The sequence below is a fragment of the Dama dama genome, chromosome 30 (genome assembly GCF_033118175.1).
Source record: "Dama dama isolate Ldn47 chromosome 30, ASM3311817v1, whole genome shotgun sequence".
NCBI lineage: Eukaryota > Metazoa > Chordata > Mammalia > Artiodactyla > Cervidae > Dama > Dama dama.
This window is the reverse complement of record NC_083710.1, coordinates 22087785-22111592: the sequence shown is the minus strand read 5'-3', so window position 1 is coordinate 22111592 and position 23808 is coordinate 22087785. Positions and strand designations below refer to the sequence as shown.

Sequence of the window (23808 nt, the reverse complement as noted above, 5' to 3'; positions counted from 1 at the left end):
CTTCTTGGTCTTCCTGCTGCTGCACAGTAGATGTTGGCTGGGATGGATGAAGATGACCTGCACTTTGCATCATACATTTAATACACAGATACTTGTAAATAACATATTGTTGACTGAATTATATTTTAAATAAGCATAAAAAAGTCTGTTAATTAAAGGGATTCTATAAATTTATCCTTTTATAATGAAAAGGCTTTCTGCAATGTAAACAACTGTTCATTTACTTACTTACTCAAATAAGTACTTACTCATTTCTGCCAGTTTCTGTTGAAATTTGGATTCCCCTGGGAGATGTTTACTGCAGATTAAAAAATTCAAAATATTTCAAATGTATATGTATAAATGAAAAACTCCAATTTCCAAAAACTATGGCATTTTCAATGACTATTTATGCTCTTTCTTTAGTAAATAGCTTTTACTGTCAAAGGATTATAAATCAAACATCTGAAATACAAATGTCATAAATTTATGAGCCTAGATATTTTATCAGTGGTTCTTATAAAATCGGGTAGCATTTTTCAAGAGTGAGCATTTTAAAACCTAATGTTAATCAAAACTCACAAAATTCTATCCATGGCATTGTAAAGCCTGATTAGATTTGTAAACATCTGATATTTTCAATGAATTTCAGTAGATTTATGTGGTGCTTTTTTAACTTTGGGATGCAGTCACATCTTTTATTTTGAGCAAGCCTCATAATTTCCAAGATAAAATTGGCATGAGAGAGACTGGCAGAAGCCAGGGCCAGAGCAGCCACTCTGGGTTCTCCCGACGACCAGCTCAGCTCCTGACACACGTGCTAATACTGTCCCTACCTTCCGTCTGCTTCATCGGATCCCTCGATGTCAAAGCGCAGTTTTTTCAGTGGTTTAGGAGGGTTGCTTCCTTCAGCACTTCTTTTGAGCACACGGTCGCTGTTACACACCATTTGATTTATTTTCTGGAACTTCTCTGAAGTCTACAAATTATAGAATTCTTTATTTTAGATCATTTTGTAGTTAGCAACCCCAAATTATAGGTTTGAGGTGGATTAAAAATCAGGCAGAGGTAATATCTGCATTTAACTTCCTACTTTTTTGGACCAAACGGGAGATATGAAAAATGTTAAAATCAGTCTAACTGCACCTAACTCTGCCCCAATCAATACCTGCTCTTCTCACACCCTCCTGTGTCTTCCCAACAACTCTGACTACTACTCCAGAAGTCCTGGTTTCTCATTTTCAGAACTTACTCATGCACAAAACCAGGGCTATTTCTCAGAAGCATGCAAAGCTGGAAGAGCTTTCTGGAACCTTGTTTTTTTTTTTTTAAGCATAGCATAACTGGAGCAAATGTAACAAGAATTCAATAAGAGGTGTCTAGTGAATTTTGGACTCACTTTATGAATATCATGCTGAGAAGTCATACAGCTTATAAATTTGAAATCATCATTGATGTAATATTTGTTGATATTCCTAACTCTTAAAAGGTTTAAAATAAAATATTAAATATCTGAAAAACTCAAAGCATTTGAGTCCTTCCAAGTACTATTAGAGGTAACTTGATATACATATCTCCTGAGGAAGAATCCTTTCACAGTAAAGAAAACTTTGGTAAAAAATGCTAAAGAGGGCACGATACCTTATTTTATCCAAAGGACAAACACATGGAAAAACTGTGTCTTATCTATTTCAGAACCAGAGTGAGGTGATTATCTCAGTGATGTGTATTAACATGTTTATTTGGATTCTAGAATGAAATCAGACTTTCCAATAGAAATTAAATCTGATTTGACACTGAGGATTAGCTTTGCTAATTATGCAAAGCTAATTTTCATTAGCTAATTTACCAAAAATTAAATGAACTAAGTTTCCAAAAAATTAAATGCAAAACCAGATTTTGATGGAAAATATATTTAGAGCCCATGTACAATAGGATAGAAATGAAATTCTGTACACCTATTAAATGGATTTCCAGTTATCAGCTTTAAAATATGGAAGTATGTATAACATTCTTTCAACTCTTTCAGAATTTATGGCAAGCAAAACAGTTTGAAGACCACTACTCTATACTTAATCTGGATCCAATCCTATTTATGTGGTCCACATCACCTTTGTGAAGCCTGACAGCTGTAGCTTGTGTTGAGCTAAATGTCATCGCATTTACTATTTGTAACACACATGTTAACATTTGGTCTTTTAGTATACAACATGTATCTCTAGTTATTTCACTGGGGGCAGGGCTTAGGCAGACGCTAGAATGGCCTGTCTCCTCGAATGTGGGGCTGGACCTAGTGTTGTCCTGCTTCTGACAAAATAATGCAGCAAAGGTGATGGCAAGTCACTTCCAATATGACAAGAAGACTGACTTCAATTTTGCTTATCTCCCTCTTCCCCTCCCTCCTCTCTGTCATGAGTAGCCCGCCACCCGAGGGAGAAGCCCAGGTGTCAAGGAACTGATGTTGGCTTGAGCCAACAGCCATTGAGGATCAGCCAACAGCCATACAAGTGAGTCTGAGTGAGAAAGGTGGTCCTCCAGGTGAGCCTGGAGATAACTGCAGATCCAGCTCACATGCTGACTGCAGCCTCGGACAGCCAGACCCTGGACCCGGCTGAGCCAGGCCTGCTCAATGACCCACAAGGAATGAGATTAAAAAAGGTTTAAATGCCTAAGTCTGGGGGTGGTTTGTTATGCAGCAATAAATAACAAATATAGGCGGGGGTGGTGGGAAGAAACATTCAGTAACGCTCACTGAACACAGGACTGTGAATTAGTGACGGAAAGGAAAGGCCAGTTAGAGCAGTGGGCTCCCAGACTAGGACAACCCTTTCAAAGCTTAACTTTCCCCTGGACTCCTCTGCAACAAAGACCACCACATAGTCTGTCACTTACCCTGGGGCATGTAACCAATTCCTAATCAATTTACCAGGGAAGAATACCCTAGAAGTTGGAGAGGAAGGAAAAGCAAAAGTGTGTATACATACAGAAGGGACCAGGAGGTGCTGGCTGGTGACAAGTGGACGTGGTGACCACATTTTGGAGTATTTTAAACCATACTCTGAATGAGTGAAATTCAAAGCCACTTTTTAAAACATTCCTTTGAGACTATATAATGCACATATATATTTGTATGTATATACATTAATGTATACACACATATAATCTCAAAGGTGTTTAAAAAGCAGTTTCGAAATACACCAATTATGAATATGATTTAAAATTAAACCTGATTTGAAAATAAATCTGATATATATCTTCTAAATTTTATGCAACATGCTTGAATGAGGTACTTGAATAGCAGCATTTATAAATTCAATTACAGAAAATTTCAAATTCTTTTATAATTATGGTATCATGCTATTGGAATTCACAGAAAAAATACTCACCCCAAATGATTCACCGATTGATACTAAAATTCTGTCAAGTTAATATAAAATACAAATTAGTAATGCAAATCATACACAACTATGCAGAGATGAACATACACATGTCATTCTGAACTCACAGGAAGACCAAATCAAAGCTTTCCTCTACCCCTAAACCACGGACGAATTATACTCATTAAAGGCTAATTTTGGTAGTGCTAGTCTAGTCACACACTGAGCTGGTTCCGTAGATTTTTAAAGCAAGAACTGCACGTCTACAAGAATATATTTTGCCATTGCTCACAAGGAAAGAGGGTAAAAGAAAATTTTAAGTTTACCCATACTTAATTCTTCATAAATCAATGAGTAAAGAAACAATTCAAATTTTTTTCACATTTTCTCATTAAAAATTCAAGTTATATTTGGTAAAACTGTATAAGTGATAATCCAAATTCTATTAGGATCTGTATTGACATATGGTAAAGGTTATTTAACATGTGGGCTTCCCAGGTGTCTCAGTGATAAAGAATCCATCTGCCAATGCAACGATCCGTGGGTTGGGAAGATCTTCTGGAGAAGGAAACAGCAATCCACTATAGTATACTTGCCTGGGAAATCCCATGGACAGAGGAGCCTGGTGAGCTACAGTCCATAGCGTCACAAAACAGTCGGAAATGACTTAGCAACTAAAACAACATTTAACACATATCCTAGAATCATAAATCTCTTAGCTTGTCCCTGTTTGAATCATATAATTTATGCACTTGATAATAAAGCAGAAGAACAGCATTAGCCTGATATGATAAAGATTTGACCATATGCACATGGAATCAATAGATATATGGATTTTATTGTTCTCCAATTCTTTGATAAGTAGCCATCATTCTATATGATTTATCAAAATATGGTGAATAAGGAGAGTGTTAAGATGCTCTCTTAATAGCTGATCAGGATTTTCAGAATGTGACTTTTTTGCTAAAGGACTCCAACCCAGAAGTGAATTAACTAAGATCAGCAAGTAGCTAACATTATCAGCATAATATGGGTTAATTATCATAATTAAAAATTTACTTAAGTATACATTTTCCTGTAGCAATGTATAAATTAAACATGGTGTGCACCTCAGCAGCTTAGAATGTAAGTTGTAGATATTAGTACATAGATACTCAACCATAAAAACACCAAATATACAGAAAATAACACAGGGGCACATGAGAGCATTTATATCATTTGCCAGTTATTTTCTACTTTTTCTTTTACTGTACAGTTTGAAATTTTTATCAGTGTGCATTGCTTATATAAGTAAACACACTACACTAATGTTTTCATAGGAAAATCCCCTTCTTCCTGTTTGTTTTTCTTGCCCATTAAGTGCAACTATATGGGCTAACAATTTCTGAGATGAGACTATATTAACTTTACTAATTAATCTGCCTCCACTATTCAAATAAAGTCAGTTTCAAATAGCCCATGATAGCATATAATAAGTCAGGTGAAGTACTTCAAAGCCAGAGAGCACCCACTGTTGAATGTGTAAGATAACATAATGATTTGTAGGTGCACAGAGCCTTTCATCTGACAATTTAAAACAGCTTCACACTCATCATTTACCTGAGCCACAGCAGCCTTCTGAAGCAGAGACCTGCCCAAGGTAATACAAAGAGGCCGCAGGCAGAAGTAGGGATGGACTTCTAAAGACTTCATTTACCATCATCTACATTTAATCAGTCATCTACATTTTCATAAGCAAGATGAACAGATCCACAGAAAGACTTCACAGGACATTCAATAAACTCTAGAATAAAAATTCTTAACAAAAGGAATCTACTTTGTTTAGCAGGGTGGCTACTTAAAAAACTGAGAGTGATCTGAAACTTAGGATCAAACTAGTACTCCGATTGTTTACAAAAGACACCAGAAAAGTTGATGACTAAATTTGCAAACCCATCTAAGTAAACAGATTATCTCGCCCCCAACACCCCCGATTTTTATTTTTATCATATCACTTAATATAAATTAGGAAATTAGGGACTAGCTTGTAGTAAATGAAGAAAGCTTAATGGTTTTATGCTTGGATTAAAAAAAAAAACACCCTCTCATTCTTTACCGCTTTCCTAAAAAGAAAACACAAACCTTGATCTTGGAGTCATTTTTGTTGGTGTAGGCAGACCTTCTGAAATTTTATATGGATTCTTTAGGGGTGATATATAGATGTTCCCCCCAGGAATCCGTAAAGGTGAACTAGAAAACTTGTAAGGGCTTCGAGGAATGTGAGGAATCGGTGACAAGGTAGGGGGCTAGAGCAAAAACAAAAGCAGGAGATTACTTAACATTTGAGTGAGATCCACTGCTTTACAAGTAGACTTGCCCAAATAAAGGATGCCTTCAACATACCCTGGTGGAAGCGTACTGCAAAATATTTGTTTTCAGTCTCTGCATGAAGACTGAATTATAAAATACAATAATGGAATCATACTCCTCTTCTCTGATCAAAACACGTTTGAATGTCTGAGGAAGAAGAGCAAAAATATTTGTTAAATGAATTTGGGAATTTATCTCTTTAGAGTTTTTATTTTAATAGTTCATGATACTTTTTAACAGTAAAAAGACGCATTACTTTATAGGAAAAAAACAATCTAAAGAAGCCATTTTAGGCTTGGATTATACCTGTTCTACTGGAAGTGAAAAGTTATATACAGTATGTGTTTTATATATATATAAAAGTTAAAAGTTTATTACAAATATTCTGCTTATTGGCAAAATACAGTGTTTCCTATTTATTTTATAATACAAATTTGAATATTAAAGTATTAGCTTCCCAGTTAATTTTACTTACAAATAATTAATAATATGAAAACAAGTGGACATGTAAATTTACACAAATCAGTCAGAACATATGGTACCATTACTGACTAAAGTTACCCGTATTACAGACATGGACATATTTTGAAAACTCTTATCATGGAAAGTTACCTACCTCCTGAACAGCATGAGGAAGGTCTTTGTATGCTGTGACAATGATTTTGAATTTAAGGTCTATATTCTTCACTTTGCATATGCCATACATGGAACACATCATAATCTAGTAAATAAATGTGATACAAAAACAGTCAGGGTTTCGTTACATGGTTGTGCTCAGAGGATGAGATGGTTGGATGGCATCACCGACTCAATGGATTTGATGAGTCTGAGTAAACTCTGGGAGTTGGTGATGGATAGGGAGGCCTGGCGTGCTACAGTCCATGGGGTTGCAAAGAGTCAGATACAACTGAGCGACTGAACTGAACTGTGCTCTAAAACGCACTGTTATCTTTCTTTTAGTTAATAAAAAAATTTAACCTCCTACAGAATTATCTTTTCCTCTCCTGAGCTCATTTGGCACTGTTTTAGATCAACTATTCTTATGTCTCATGATTTTCCCACACTAAATGAATTCTAGTTTACAACAACACAGAAAACGCCTATGATTAAGTTTCTTCAGTGGTTTCTGCAACGAGAGCTTTCATGTCATTAAATAAGTAAATACTGAAATAGTCTCAAACTCTAAAGCTCTCATTTGTAAAAAATACACCAAAAATATAAAGGGTAGCCAGTAAGCAAATATATGTTAACTAAATTGATGTAGCTTCTCATGTGAATCCAAACTTTTCTTAAGAAATCAGTACATAGCTAACAAGTAAGCAGGAGGAGACAAGTGCGTAATTTCCCTACCTGGTCCAAATGCCTGTCTCTCATGAGTTCATACTCATTTTGCAGTGTGTGCTGGAAAAGGGTCCAGATGATATGCTCTAGTTCTGGGTGGTCAGACAGAAGGCGTGCACACAGGGTATTCAGTCGAAGATATGCTAGTCGATACACTGGAAAAATAAGGAGAATTAATCACATTTACTCTTAATTTTGCATCACAGGTAGATATTTTCAAAACATTAAACTGTTATAACAAAATGCTGTTAAATAGCATTTAACATTAACTTCATTTCTCCCACTATTTTCCTTATGATTTCTAGTCTTAGGACTGTCCTACATACATAGAAGGCAAAACAGTACTTTGCTGAAACTACTATTCAGCAAAAATAATTCTTTTGCTGAATTATTATAGCATAAAGTTGAGGCAGAGGTGAAAATTAGAGGAAGAAAGATCCTAAGATATTGTGAAATTAGACAACCCAAATACGGTTTGTTTCAGTTTCATTGGTAATCACTCATCACAGATGTTGACTATTCTATCAATATTCAAGAGAGTAACTACTTTTAAAAATAACAGAATTTCCAAACTCCCTTAATTTTTTCAATCCTGAAAATAAAAAACAAATAGTTTTTTATATTTCTCTATATATTTCTCTATAAAAATGCTAGACTTGTAGATTATCTAAGTGGTAATATGACTGTGATATTAAATATATTGAGCAAATTTATTTAAAAATACTACTGGAACACAGGTTGGAGAAAAGTAATCCACAAAATTGAATTTTCCTCCATTTGGTTTAAATGTACCTGTCAAAGACTTGCATAAAGTAATCAGAATTTTTTAGTTAATAATTTATCCCACTGGTCTTCAACTTTGGCTTACATCAGACTTGCACTGAGGACTTGATAAAACAAGGATTTTTTCCTCATCCTACTAGAGTCTCTGATTGAATAGTTCTAGCATTGGGACTCAAACAAAAATTTTCCTTTCTGCAACTTATCAAGTGAGGTGGATTCTGCTGGCTGGGGACCACACTTTGGAACCACTGCTCTAATTTAAGGACTTATACCATGCCTATAAAGCTCAGTATATTCACTTTATTCAAGTCAGAAATAAGATTTATTACAGAGGAATCTGGCCTTCTACCTTTCTTCAAAGAGTTTCAAGTGGGTGTGCACCTGCATGTACATGCACAGACACCCAAATGACCTCCCCACCCCATCACACACAATCAGAAAATGCTGCACAACCTGGTCACCAGGAAATGCATCTGCCTTAGGCCACAGCCCATTGTATAATCTCAACTTACACACCTCAACAGAAGAAGTAATGGTAGGGGCAAATATTTCCAAGCTTAAATTTGAAAGCATAACAGTAAGCAGCAACAATAACAACATCTGACACTTTTTGAGTGCTTACTATGTGCTAGACACTGTTGAAAGCATTTTATGTATTCATTCATTTAATTATCACAAAACTCAAATAAGGTAGGTTATTATTATTTCCATTTTACGGATGAGGAAACTGAGGCATAGAGCTTTTAAAGTGACTTGCCCAAAGTCATACCTAGTAAGCCGAAGAGCCAAGATTTGAATTCAGTCAGCCTCGTTTCAGAGTCCATGCTCTTGAAAGTAATCATCTACTAACCTTTTTTGTAAAACAGTGAAAGGGAGGTAGATTTCAATGGCTTCTGAGTCTGGAAGGCTGGGGTTGCTTGTGCCTCTGAATTTGGAGTAGAATTTACACGTGGAGTTGACCCTTTTTTCTTTGGGGATCTTACAGGGGAAAGATACCTAGATATATTCAAAGGAAAAGTCTTCATGTGAAGTTTTCTCAGAATCTCTCTCTTTCACAGATACACAAACACACACAGCTGTACACACACATCCTGTCTATTTAATCTACTGTTTACACCAAAGTCCTATTTAAATACAAGTTGGAAAAGAGAGCTTAAGAGGAAAACTAAGCTTGTTGTTATCATTTCTAACCCTATTTTAATTAATGGCCTTTCCTGGAAATTACTGCCTTATTGAAAAAATAGCTATATATGTTTATATGTTCAATTTTAATAATTAAAGTGGGATTGAGATAATAAAAATCACTCCAGCTTAAAAGAACAAGCCATTGATATTAAAATATCAATTTCTCTGATTCTTCTCTTAAAAATGTTTCACTGATAACTATGGTTCATTTACATAAGACTTAAGTTACACAGACATACATCTTCCTAAATTATATAGCACAGAATTATATGAATTAATATTTCAGGTAACATTATCAAGGCAGGTCTACACCCATACACTAAACACGTGAGGCATAAATCGAGACAGAGATATGAGTACATACTAACTCTCAGTTTCTGACCTAACACTGCTCTGTGTTGCCCTTTATTTCAGAGGATAGTCCAGGTCTACCTTATAATTCTGTTTTAGTATCAGATGGTAAAAGAATCCACCTGCAATGTGGGAGACCTGGGTTCGATCCCTGGGTTGGGAAGATCCCCTGGAGGAGGGCATGGCAACCCACTCCAGTATTCTTGCCTGGAGAAGCCCATGGACATGGAGAAGCTATGGTCTGGCAGGCTAGAGTCCATGGGGTCGCAAAGAGTCAGACATGACTGAGTGACTCAGTACAGCTGAGAAATAATTCTGAGCAGGAAGTAGGATTTGAACCTTACTATGGATGTTTCTACTACATGTAATATATTAACTAGAACACTAGAAAAAGGGAACCAGTATCACGATTTTATAAGTACCAGGAGTCTAGTCTATCACCCTCGAATTTACCTTCAATTCACTAGCAATACTGTACACTGACTTAACTTGGGTAGAAGTTAGTCTCCCTCAAATTCCAGGTGAAAATATTACCTGCTGGATAATAGGTAATAATCAGACGGTAAAGCGTCTGCCTACAATGCGGGAGACCTGGGTTCAATCCCTGGGCCAGGAAGATCTCCTGGAGAAGGAAATGGCAACCCACTCCAGTATTCTTGCCTGGAAAATCCCATGGACAGAGAAGCCTGGTAGGCTACAGTCCATGGGGTCACAAAGAGTCGGACATGACTGAGCGACTTCACTTTCACTTTCAAGCAGGATAATACTTATTTCGCTTCCTGAATCTCAGACTTAAGAAGGCCAAAGTGGAGCTCTTCATTTCTCCATTTTTCCCATCTCAAGAAATGGCTCTGTATTACAACCAGTTTCTTAAATCAAAAACTTAGATGTTTAAAATTTTTTCCTTTTCCCAATCTTCAAATCCAATGGAAAAGAAAGTTCTCCCTCTAGAAACATACCCCAGATATTTTCCATTTCTTTGTATCTCTACTGACATATCTTCAGTTCAGTTCAGTTCAGTCGCTCAGTCGTGTCCGACTCTTTGCAACCCCATGAATCGCAGCACGCCAGGCATCCCTGTGCATCACCAACTCCCGGAGTTTACTCAGACTCATGTCCATCGAGTCAGTGATGCCATGCAGCCATCCCATCCTCTGTCGCCCCTTCTCCTCCTGCCCCCAATCCCTCCCAGCATCAGGGTCTTTTCCAATGAGTCAACTCTTCGCATGAGGTGGCCAAAGTATTGGAGTTTCAGCTTCAGCATCAGTCCTTGCAATGAATACCCAGGACTGATCTCATTTAGGACTAACATATCTTAGACCAATTCATTTATTTACATCTCTCATTTGGACTATTGAAATGTCTCCAAACTGGGTCTTTCTACTTTCTTCCTTGCCCTGTTCTTTTCTCTCCTCTTACCCCATCTGTACTTCAAATGGCAGCCAGAAACTGGCCCTTTAAAAATACAAATTACAGCAAGCTGCCCCTCTGCTTAAAACCTTAATGCTTTCCCACAGCCTTTTAAAATCTGAACTCCTCTCTGTGGCTGATGAGACTCTACAAGGTCTAGCCGCAGTCTGCCTTTCCAGCCTCATCTTGTACCACTCTCCTCTTGTTTGCTTTGGGGTTTCTTTCTGTTCCTAAGACCAGGTAAGTTTGATCACCCAGAGACACTGCACTCCCTGTCTGCTCTGCCTGGAATGCACACCATACAGATTTTGGCAGGCCAGCATCCATTTGTTCTTGAACTCTCAGGTCAAATATCATTTCAATAAAGAAAGCTTCCCTAAACATTCTATCACTCTCTCAGCTCCTCACTTTCACATCATTCTGTTTATTTCCATTATAGAACTTATTATACACTAAGGTCACCTTAAATATTAGTTTCCTTGTTCACTGTTTATTTCCTTTCTTCAGAATGTAAATTCTGTGAAGGAAAGGACCTAATCCATCTTACATGCCTTTGTATTCTCAGTGCCTAAAATGCTTCCTGGCACCCAACAGTCAACTGCTTATCGAATTAAAGAAAAAGATAAGGCTTGACATACTTATATTTATGTATTACCTAGGAAGCTAAGTTATACATGAAGGCAGAGGTTTCACACACTAGAAATACTCTGGATACAAATTAGCATGGAAATGGCACCTCTGGAAAACAGCCCCTGCACGCGTCATAGAGCTATGTAATGTCAATTCTTGCACAGAACTAAACAGAAACATGACATTACACACATTCCTGTGAAAGGCAATGTAGCTGGAATGTTTCAGAGCATGGGCTTTGGGGTCAGACTGCTCGGATCTGATTTCTGTTGGCTTTAAAAGTAAGTTACCTTATTTCCCTAATTCCTTTTTCATAGATAATGAAGGCTGATACAGTGTCTATTTCCTTACAGGGCTGTTTGGTAATTCTCAAGCACTGAGTGAGCCTTCAAAAAAGGTTAGCAATTGCATTGTTCTTCTAGCACGTCACGAGGCACTCATCAACCACTTTAGTCTCCTGTTTGCACCGCGTACTCCCTATGCCCATCCTAGGGTGGTTTCAGTCGCTCAGTCGTGTCCGACTCTTTGCGACCCCATGGACTGTAGCCCGCCAGACTCCTCTGTCCATGGGGTTTCCCAGGCAAGAATACTAGAGTGGGCTGCCAGTTTCTTCTACAGGGGATCCCATGCCCATCCTATGCTTCACTACGAAGGCACTGAGCTGCACTTCTGGAAAAATGTTTCCTGCTTTCCTGGCTGTTGTACTTTGGGGTTCATGCTCTTTCTGTCTCCTCCGTCCTCTCCCTTCTCTCTGGTTTCCATGTTGAAATCCTAGTCTACCTTTGAGGACTATCTAAATCATCATCCCTGCATGAAAACTGTCCTCATGACACTAAACTGGAGTGGTTTCAGTAGTACTCTGTACCACTGTATATGGCCTTTCTTTGGGTCATGTATCGTATATTTCTGATTCTTGAAAGCAGGAACAATGTCTTATGTAAAATTCTATTTTGTTATGCTTTTGCATAACAGCTTGTATCACACTATGTATCACACTATGCTCAGAATCCTTTTGTGAGCTGAATGGACAACAACAGATTTCACTCACATATCCGCTGCAGTGTGATTATTCTGGAGAGGAAGGTTGAGAGTACAGGCAGGTTCAAAGTGATCACCTGGTCCTTCTCGGTCCTTTGCTTGTTTAATAAGATCAAATAAAGGTGAATCCTACATGAAACAAGATGACATTAAAACAACACTGGTAAGCATGACCTTCTTATGTATGTATCAAAATCATATTATTTGACATGGTGAGCATTATTAATATAGTCGTAATTGACAATGGCAATTCTGAAGTCAGAATAAGGTTCTTGTTTCCATTTTGAAAATGACTGCCAATTTTTTACTATGCACAAAATAAAGAATTAGGAATATGTATAACTTCAAATGCTTATATTAGAAAAGAAATTAAAAGTTAGAGAAAGAGATACAGAAAAGACCCAAAGTAGAAGGAAGAAAATAATAGAGATATGAGCAGGATTTAATGAAACTGAAAACAAAGATAAAATACATGGTCTGATAAACAAAGCTAATAACTGCTTCTTTGAAAGAACTAATAAAATTAAAAAAAAACTCCAGTCAGACTGAGAAAGGAAGCGACAGATAAAGAATATTAGGAACAAAAATGGGGCCACCGTTACAAAGATCAGAAAGATAATAGGGGACAGTTATAAATAATTTTATGTCAATAAACTGGAAAATGTAGACCAAGGGGAAAGTTCCACAAAAATAAAAATTAACAAAACTCAATAAGAAACAAACCTCAATAGTCCTATAAAGTATTAAAGAATTTGAAATGGTAATTAAAAGTCTCCCCATAAAGAACACATTCAAGTACCTCTGGTTTTACCAGTAAATTCTACCAAACATTCAAGGAATAGATAATCCCACTTTTATTTCAACTCTTCTGAGAATGGAAAAAGTAAGAACATTTTCTCTCTGATTTTTGAGGCCAGTACAACATTGATAATAAAAACTGTCAAGGACATTACAAAAAGAAAAATTATAGCCCATTCTCACTCATAAATGGAGATATAAAAATTCTAAAATTAGCAATCCAAATCAGCAGTGTTAAAAAGAGAGTAATGTCATTTACCAAGATGAGTTTATCCAGGTTGCAAGATTAGTTCAATGTCAGAAAATCTATAATGCAATGCCCCTTACTAATAAATCTAAGGGGAAAAATATTGTCAAAATCAATGCAGAAAAAACTCTCATTTAAAAACCCAATGTTAAAAAAGAAGAAAATTCTTAAGAAATCAGGAACAGAAGGGTACTCCTAATTTGATAAATGGCATCTACAAATACACAAAAAACCCACAGCAAACATCATGTGTAACGGTGAAACGATAAAAGCATTCCCCTTGAAAAATCGGAGATAAGAGAAGGATGTCCCATTATCACGCTTTCTATTCAGTATTATACTTGAGGTTCCAGTCAGTTCAAAAGATAAAGAAAAGAAATTAAAGATCAAAAGACCAGGAAGGAAAAAAGAACAAAAATACCATTATTCACAAATGATTTATGTCAATAAGGTGGCTCAGTGGTAAAGAATCCGCCTGCCACTGCAGGAGATGCGGGTTCAATCCCTGGGCCAGGAAGATCCCCTGGAGGAGGAAATGGCAACCCACTCTAGTATTCTTGCCTGGAGAATCCCATGGACAGAGGAACCTGGCAGGTTATAGTCCATGGGGTCAGGAAAGAGTTGGACACAACTCAGCGACTAAATAAAAACAACAAAGAAAACTCAAAAGGATCTATAGAGAAATTATTAGAATGAGAGAGATTAGCAAGGTCTCAGTACTGCTGTAAAACCAATACAAAATATATTTCTATGTACCAAGCAAGAAGTTTAAAAAGCATAATTAAAAAATCATTTATAAAAATGTAAGACCAGCAATAAGAGCCATTAAAATGATTGATTCAAAAATTGTAACTTTCTGGAGGTGACACCTTGCAAGACCATAAAACGTGGAGCCATACTTATTTCACTCTTAGTGCTTGAACTAAGAAAGAAAGGAAAACAGACAAATTGCCAAGATGCTAGGTTTATATAAAAAAGAAAAGTGGTGCATCTGTAAATAAAAATACAGAACACGGTAGAATGTAGATTTTGTGAAAATATGAAGATGTCTATTCAATAAGATGTGTTTGAAAAATTAGCTAACCATTTGAAAAAAAAGGCTATTATACTTTCTCAATATATAAAAATTCAATTACTTACATTAAAAAGCAAAATTGAAGAAGTATTAGAAATACAAAAGAATATCTTTATAACTTCTTTTTTTAAAATCTTTTTTCACCTTTACTGACATATAATTGACAAAAACCATATGTATTTAAGGTGTACTATGTGATGGCTTCATACAAACACACACTGTGAAATACTCACCACAATCAGGCTAGTTAGCATTCATCACCTCACAGAGTTGCCTTTTATCCTCTTTGCATCCCTTCCTCTCCTTCTTTCTAACTTCTTGATAAGGAAGGGCCTTTCTAGGTTTGACCAAAACCCAGAAGTCATAAAGAAAAACATGAAACAACCCGACTACATAAAGCCTGAAAACCTCTGCGTGACTAAAACAGCAATAAACTAAGGTAAACAAAATCTTTAAAAAGTAAACAATACTGATTTATTCTACAACCACCATAATGTATTGTACTAATTCCCATTGTCAAGTCATTCTTTCCTATATTCATTAGGGGCACTCTGAAGTGCAATCTCAATATTGGCTTTCCTCTGAGTAAAGTAAGGCTAACAATGAAAACCAGCTAATGCATGTATGTCAGAGTCAGTATTTTACATTTTCTAGTCATTGATGAACTGAATATCTTTTCATATGGGATGAATCCACATATATTCAGCAGGAGTGGCCTTATCCCATTCTTTTCTCAAACAAAGACTTTTCAGAAGACCTTGAGACTCACAGAGATATGCAAGTAAACTTGAGCCTTTAATAGGACATAGGTATGTGGCTGATGGGCATTTTATTTTCTCTTCAAATATGGTTTAAACCCAAAGATGGTTTACCTGATTGAATGATCACAATAGGATTATACCAAAGTGAATTCTTCTTCTAAGAATGCTGGTGCCATTCTGCTCACCAACAGTCTTCATGTTTCACCCAAGTATCACTTTTATTACTCCATCTCTCCAACCCAACTGATACAGAGGTGTACAGATACAGAGAATGAAGTATGCCATGAGAATAATAATAAGTACGGCGCAATGCACAGAAGCACAGACTCTGGAGTCACACCACAGGTGTTCAAGTCTTGACCACATACTGGCTGCCTAACCTAGGAGAGAGTCGCTTTACCTTGTTATGATTCACTTTTCTGTCCTGTAAAGTGGAAATACTAATGACAATAATGCCTAGTTATCATGCATCCACCCACCCATTGTTTGCCATATGTCTATTCTCTAACAGGTGCTATATTAGGAAGTAGGAACATAACAGTAAGCAATCCTCCAGTTGTTAGCTACTGATAGGGTCACTTCAGAAGCATGTGTCCTCTTCCGCCTTACTCAACATGTTCATCTGAAATAAACTTTAATCATCTTCTACCACAAAATCCTCCCACTCCTATCCAGTTTTCCCCATATCATTATCACTTTTATACAGTTGTCCAAAGCAAAAAGATATCACCTACATTATTCTTTCTCTCGCTCTCCACTGGAACCCAATCCACGAAAGTTATATTGGTTCAAACTTCAAAATATATCCCAAGTCTAACCTCTTCTCCAGGTGGGACTTTTAGAGAGTTCTTAAAATCCCAGTGCCAAGCATATAGTGCACACTCAGTATATACTTCTAGAATGTTATATGACAAAACCCTATCATGGGTTTAATTAAATACAGCAAAGCACAAAGACGAAAGTGGATGATAGGATTTGCTTTCTAATTGATAACTAAATATCAACTGTAGCAGTTGGTTTCCAAGATAACCCCATTAATTCCTGCTACTGGGTATTTACACCCTTGTACACTGTACCTGGGTTAGTCTGTGTGGTCCATGGCATGCAGCAGAAGTGATGGCATACCAGGTCTGAGATTAACTTATAAAAAACCTGCAGTTTCTATCTTAGGTTCTCTTTCACGGCTCTCTTTGTGCTCTAGGGGAAAGCAGCTGCCATGGAGCAAGCAACCCTATAGGGAAGTCTACATGGCAAACAAATGAAGCCTCTGGCCAACAACAAGTGAAGGAATGAAGGCTACTAACAACCATGTGAGTGAACTTGGGGTGGATTCTCCAACTCCAGGAAAGACCAAACCCCACGGCAGCCTTGGTTGATAATTTGAACAACTCTCCTGAAAGAACTGGAGCCAAAACTACGTAGCTAAACCATTCCCAGATTCCTGACTTTCAGAAATTACGTGCGAAGTAAATCATTAGTTCTTTTATTAAACTGTTAAGCTGTGGGATAATTTCTTACATAGCAATGGATAACTAATACAGAATCTGACTTTTTTAATCTAAAGAAAATATTTAATGGAATATTTAACTTTTGAAAATGTATGTATTTGTATCTATAGCACTGCTTGCATTCATGGTTCAGAAGTTTACTTGTGGGTTTCAGGCAAGATGTTTTATGTCATTGCTAACCTACTTAAATTAACTCTTAGCATAATCACTCTCTGGACATTTCACTCCATTTTGCCACTTAATCATGTGAAGGAAACCAGATTCTCCCTGTCAGCAAGATTAGTATAAATCCCACTTAATAAGTAATATGGATAGAAAAAGTAGAAGTTGTAAGTCTATTCTACATGATCTTTCATATTAACATACATCTCAAGCAAGAGTGAATGTCTTCAGAGAGTAAAGGATTTCACGGCTATCAGGTCAAGATATTCCTAAAAGAGATTCTGATTATCCAAGTAAGTACAAGGTCTCCAGTGCTAGTAGAAAAGTTAACAATAGGGGAAGTGGGAGACAGGAATTGCTATTGTTTTCTGGGCATTTTAAGAAATATTATTGGCCCTACATTACAGGAAATGTTTTTGTACTATCCTAAGCCAAATCATTATAAGATCATTTTAACTTGCAAAAGGAAATTAGAATACAAAACAAAATTGTGGGCAGGCCTTGACCTGACAGTTCTTTCCCATTTAACTTCACTACTTCTTTAACACTGATATTTTTCAGTATTCTTTTGCTAATATATATGCTGGCTGAGCCACAATCATGACTTTAGTTCTATCTCTGCTTACTCCTAAATCTATTAATACATTTCTGACTAAAACTACACTTTCAAATTCCAGATCCAGTGCTTCCAACTAGACACCTCAGATCTCCACATATATATGTGGCAAGTATCTCAAACGCTAACATGTTCAAATATTAACATGAATGTATTACCTTCATCACCAATCAGCTAAGACTTCTTCAATATCCTCTTTGGTTAACTGTTATCAATCACCTAATTACCCACAGAACAAGTCTTAGAATTACCCTCAGTGCCATCCCTGCACTTATCCTTTGATTCATGCTTTTAATTTTAACATATTTACACCTTCATATTTAAAACTGGTTTCTTGTAGATAGCAAAGAACTGGGTCTTGTTTTTTATCCATTCTGAGAATCTCTGTCTTTTAATTGGAGTTTGGACTATTTACATTTAATGTAGTCATTGATATGGTTAGTTTAAATTCTACATCTGTTTGTCCCATCTGTTCTTTATTGCCTTTTGACAAACGTGCAAAAGCAAATCAATGGAAAAGGAATGAACCTTCACCTAAATCTCAAACTTTGTAAAAATAAACTGGAAATGGATGACCTAAATATTAAGTGTGAAGCTATAAAACTTTTAAAGCATAGGGGAAAACCTTGGAGATCTAGAGTCGTTTAAGACTTGACAACAAAAGCATGATCCACAAAATAAAAAACTGATAAACAGCACTTTCCTCAAAATTTAAAATTTTTGCCTTGAGAAAGACCATGTGAAGAGAAGAGTCTACAGAAACTTTGAGAAACTATTTATAAGCCACACATCCAACAAAAGACTGGAATCTAGAATATATAAAGAACTCTCAATGGTAAAAAACAAACAAACAAAAAACCCCGCAAACGGTTCAATTAGAAAATGGGCAAAGACGTGAAGAGATACTTCACCAGAGAGAAAACACAAATCACAAGTAAACAGAAAAAGATATTCAACACCATTAGCCATCATCCTGATGGGCAATGTAAATTATAACGTCAATGAGCTATCCTTACATGATCAGAATGGCTAAAAGAAAATTAAGACAATACCAAAAAATGGCAAGGATGCAAAGAAACTGGATCACCCATATATTGTTGATGGTAATTCAAAATGGTACAACTGCTCTGGAAAATATCTGGCAGTCCATACAACACAATAATTATATGATTTTGCAATTGCATTCTTTGAGTATTTATCTAAAACAGTGAAAACTCGTATGTTTATAAAAAACCTGTACACAAATGTTTATGGCAGCCTTACTTGTAATAGTCAAAAAGTAGAGTCAGCAAAGATATTCTCTAATATGTGTACAGTTAAAGAAATTGCAGTACATTCATACTATGAAATATTAGTCAGCAATAAAAAAGTATGAACTATTGATACAGATAATATCTTAAATGAATCTCCAGAGAATCTGGCTGAGAAGAAAGATAATCCTATTTGATTCCATTTATATAACATTTTGAAACAAGAAAAATTTTAGAAATAAAGGACAGATTAATGATGGCCAGGGGTTAGGGCAGGTATAGTCAGGCTGGAGAAATAGGAATATAGTTCCTTATGTGATGGAACTGTTCAGTTTCTTGTCTGTGAGGGTGATTGTGTGAATCAGCACACTGTCCCCAGACAGGCTGCCAGGTATCTCTTAGTTGAGGGCATTATGGTAAGTGAAATAAATCAGACAAAGACAAATACACTCAGTCTTCCATATCAGGGGATGTGGAATCTGTGGATATAGACGGCTGATTGGGCTACGCCATTTTATATAAGGGACTTGAGCATCCACAGATTTCGGTATCTGCAGGAGTACTGGAGCCAATCCCTTGCAGACAGCAAGGGTCGACTCTTGAGTAAAATCTCACTTATATGTGGACTAAAAAAAAACAGCTCACAGACACAGAGAACAGATTGAAGGTTGCCAGAGGCAGGGGGTGGGCAAAAAGGGGGAAGGAGGGCAAAAAGTAAAAACTTCTAGTTATAAAATAGTCATGATAGAAGATACAGCAGGGTGAGTATAGTTAATAACACTGTAGTGTATATTTGAAAGTTGCTAAAAGAGTAAATCTTAAAAGTTCTTATCACAAGAAAAAAATTCTAACTACATATGGTGATGAGTGACTTACTGCGGTGACTATTTCACAATATATACAAATATTGAATCATTACATTATACACCTGAAACTAAAATACTGTGATAGGTCAACTGTATCTCAATTAAAAAACATTTTTTAACCTGGAAAATTATAAACAGCTGATTAGAATAGTAGAGTTATATCATCTGTTCACTTTTAAGCTTTTTCTATTTCTCTTATTATTGCTAAGAACCTTAATAATATCTCTCCTACATTATAAATAAAAAATGTATTCCTAAAAAAACCTTAAACCTCACAGAATGATATCCCATGTGTTTAGAAAGTAGCAGAGTTTAGTCAGAGAAAACTGAAGTCATGATTCCAGGTGCAAGTAGGGCTGGATAATGGTCATATGTCAGAAAATGAAAGTAAGGCCAAGACTTGACTGTGAAGGACAGACATGGTAACCAGAATCTGAAGGCAGATTCAAACTTAGGGTACTATGTTACCAAGGAAAAAAAGACAAGTGGGATAGAACTACCTTTAAGAGCCCAGATTCTCATTCAACCATATGCAGGATAGTTAACATTAAGTCAAGAAAGCTGACCTAGCTGTGCCTACTTAAAAACATACAAATAAGAGCACAACATTAAAGTTGAGTCAAGTTTATTTAGTATCTTACATCTGACTGAGGACTATAGCCTGGAAGAGGTAACAGGGGAGGTCGGTATACATGTGCATGCGGTGAAGGTGAATCCTGCAATCACGCACACATCTGGTAGAAGGTTAATGTTTCAGTGCTTTTCTAAGCATGGAAAGAAGAAAGAATCCAGGTTCACAAAAAATTTCTCCTGAAAATACCTATCAGAAGGTCTCTGCTGCCAGTTTTCCCAGAGTACATTCTGCCCTGAACTCCTTTCAGGGGGTGCTAAAGTTCAGTGACTGCACTGACCAAGGACTTAATTCTTGCAGAAACTGCTGGCAAGAGACATTTTTTAGTTGGCATTTGTATCAACAAGTTAACACAGGTTGTCAAATGTCACTGCTTTATTAGAAAACTGAACTCAGCAGAAGAAAATTCAGTCCCTTGAGCTAATAGGGTAACAGCCAAAGCACCAAGACAAAAAGATAAAATAACAACTGCACAGGGACACAGAAGTCAGTGTCCATCTGACTTGAAACTGAACAACTGACCTGGGGGTCTTTTGAGCGTACATCTCCTAGAAGTATTTAGCTTGAAGAACACTTTCAAGTAGCCAAAACCAAAACAATACAAAGCTCCTGGTTTACAATGTGCCATGCCAAACAAAAATCAGAAGCAGACACACAGAATTTCATCAAATTGAAACACTATCTAGAGATTTCCAATTGCCATGAAAATCTTGGGGACAGGAACCTGGTAAGTCAAGTTATGGAAGTTAAAGCTGGGAAATAGAGACTGAGGATAGCTTTTTATAAGATTGTTTCTCTTAATTCTCCCTCCAACACAACATTGTAAAGCAGTTATCTTTCAATTAAAAATAAATTTGAAAAAGACATTGTTTAATAGTTAAAGGCTAATTCTCTAAGACAGCTATGTGATTTATTCTTCACTTCTTTCAAGTTTTCCTTCAAATGCCCCCTCATCAACAAGCCCTTCCTAGAACTCTCTACATAGATCCTCCTTTTTCCTAATAAATGTAGTTTGTTTTTTTTTTCATAGAACTTATCACCATATGTCCTACCCTTCCTATAACTCTCTACTGCTGCTTCAGTCGTGTCCGACTCTGTGCGACCCCATAGACGGCAGCCCACCAGGCTCCCCCATCCCTGGGATTCTCCAGGCAAGAACACTGGAGTGGGTTGCCATTTCCTTCTCCAGTGCATGAAAATGAAAAATGAAAGTGAAGTCGCTCAGTCATGTCCGACTCTTAGCAACCCCATGGACTGCAGCCTACCGGGCTCCTCTGTCCAAGGGATTTTCCACGCAAAAGTACTGGAGTGGGGTGCCATTGCCTTCTCCGATAACTCTCTACTAGAACCTCCTTTTTCCTAATAAATGTAGTTTTTTTTCAGAGAACTTATTACCATATGTCCAACCATACAACTGTTTGCTTATTGATTGCCTGTATTCCCACAGTAAAATATAAGCCCAGAAATTCTTTTTCATTTGCTGCTATACTCCCAACACCTAGAAGAGCTCTTGGCACACAGTTTGCATTCAGTAAATATCTGTTCCTGAATAAACAAATAAATACAGCACACCAGAGAGAAAGATAGCATAACCAGGAAAAATAATTTAAATGTGCTTATCCTATTTCCCTATCCATATAACCAGGACAACAATCCAGCAATCTTTCTCTTGTTTTCATCAGCCTGAAAGGGTTCGTTTTTGTTTAACTGAAAACAACAACAAAAACAAAAGGTTTGGCTTTAAAGGGGGCCCTTTTGTAGTCAGTCCTTCCGGTCTTTTGTTTGTATCCTTTCTGAGGCAGCACTGGTAACAGCTGGTATTGACAGGAAGTCCTCAAAATTCCCAAGAATGTGAAATCAGTTGATCAAAATGAACATGCTGGCAAACCAATAAAAAGAAGTGACCATGAAAATTTTGTTCTGGGAATGGATTACTAGTGGCTTAGAATCTTAGTGATTAATTCTTCCATATGCCTTTGCATTTAATATATGTTAAAGAGCCAATCTTTTCCTTTGAATTTCGGCTTGGTTAGACTAGGTTAAAAGCAAAACATCTACATAAATGCTTAAAGTCAAATGTATTTCTGCTTTTAAATGTACTTGCAATCGTGTTCATTGTGTTAGATCTTAAGAATATGTCATTCGTTAAAAAAAGGAAAGAAAGAAATGAAATGTATATACTCATTGCCCTTCTAGGAATTTAGAATTAAACTAGTTATGAGGCATCCTTCAGAGAACTGAGACAATCACTCAAATTATCTTCTGTGTTTTTGGTTGAGAAAGACATGACTATACTAATGAGATGCTGTTTTTGTTGTTTTAGTCACTAAGTCACATCCAACTCTCTTGCAACCCCATGGACTACACTAAGACATTATTACCAGGCTCTAGTCATCAAGTCTTGAAATTTGAAACTTATTCAACTTTAAAGGCTAGCGTTCTCTAGACATCATCTGCTCTGGAGGCCCTTTAACTGACTTGATTGACTCTCATCTCCATATTGTACAAAAGCTACTGTTATACTCTATATTACAAGTATTTCCTTGTTTTTTTAAACCGAATTCAATTGTATGAATATATTTTAAAAGTGAGACACTTTAAGTATCGTGGAAGTACAGAAGAGGAATTGATGAGATCGAAAGGTCTCCACAGAAAAATGGGATAAAGTTTTAAGAGCGGCAGATGAAGGAGCAGGAAGAGATAGGAAAAAAGGAGGAAGGGAACAACTCAAGTGTTAACAGTGATAAACATGCTCACTCAAGTAAAGTCTTACACCACATTCTTGCTTCTCTTTACTTCATCTCTTTGCTTGAACCTGCTACAACCATCATTCTTGTACACTTTTGTTACAAATCACCATCCATTAGCTTTTAAATCTTTCTTCTAATCCCACCCATCCCCACAATCTGGTTCCACCGTTTGAACTTGCTTAGATGACTCATGCTCCAGGAAAGAGTAACATAAAGTGTTATGTGTCTGCAGTAATAACAGAAAGGTAAGTCATTTTCAAATGATATAAATTATCACAAATTTAATAAATGTTCCTGTTAGGCTAAAATATTTTTTATATAAAACAAATATATTCTATCAACGTAAGTTATAAATGTTCTTTTTTCAAAGTGAGGAAGTTTTGCTTCTAAATCTAAATAGAAACTTTATCATGGAAATATCTAAAATGAGAAAACTTTGGCTTTTTTCATAGGTGTAAATTTGAGATGGAAAAGGACCCTGAAGAATCACTTCTCATCAAGGCAAACATTTCTTGTATTCAAAATGAATAAAATAAATTTACAATGTTTTTCTTACATTTAAAAATTTCACTGTCCCACACTCTCTTTTAAACTTGAATATATTTATTTCACATACTTTCTCATTCAATTTTTTGCATATATTTGGACTATCTTAATCTTCCAACAAATAATACATTTTCCCAGAACCAAAATTGGACATT

The 23808-nt window shown here is 36.4% G+C and overlaps 1 protein-coding gene across 3 annotated transcripts in view; it reads right to left on the bottom strand.

Moving 5' to 3' along the window:
- The window catches only part of RB1 (RB transcriptional corepressor 1), a 115525-nt gene that overhangs the window by 5646 nt on the left and 86071 nt on the right, over positions 1-23808 (bottom strand). For all 3 annotated transcript variants that reach the window (XM_061133202.1, XM_061133199.1, XM_061133200.1), the window contains 9 exons: positions 12454-12572; positions 8680-8825; positions 7056-7201; positions 6322-6426; positions 5739-5852; positions 5478-5641; positions 3366-3396; positions 816-958; positions 249-298 (listed from right to left, as the gene is read on the bottom strand). In XM_061133202.1, the coding sequence (XP_060989185.1) occupies positions 249-298; positions 816-958; positions 3366-3396; positions 5478-5641; positions 5739-5852; positions 6322-6426; positions 7056-7201; positions 8680-8825; positions 12454-12572 (1018 nt within the window). The remainder of the gene's footprint in view (positions 1-248; positions 299-815; positions 959-3365; positions 3397-5477; positions 5642-5738; positions 5853-6321; positions 6427-7055; positions 7202-8679; positions 8826-12453; positions 12573-23808) is intronic.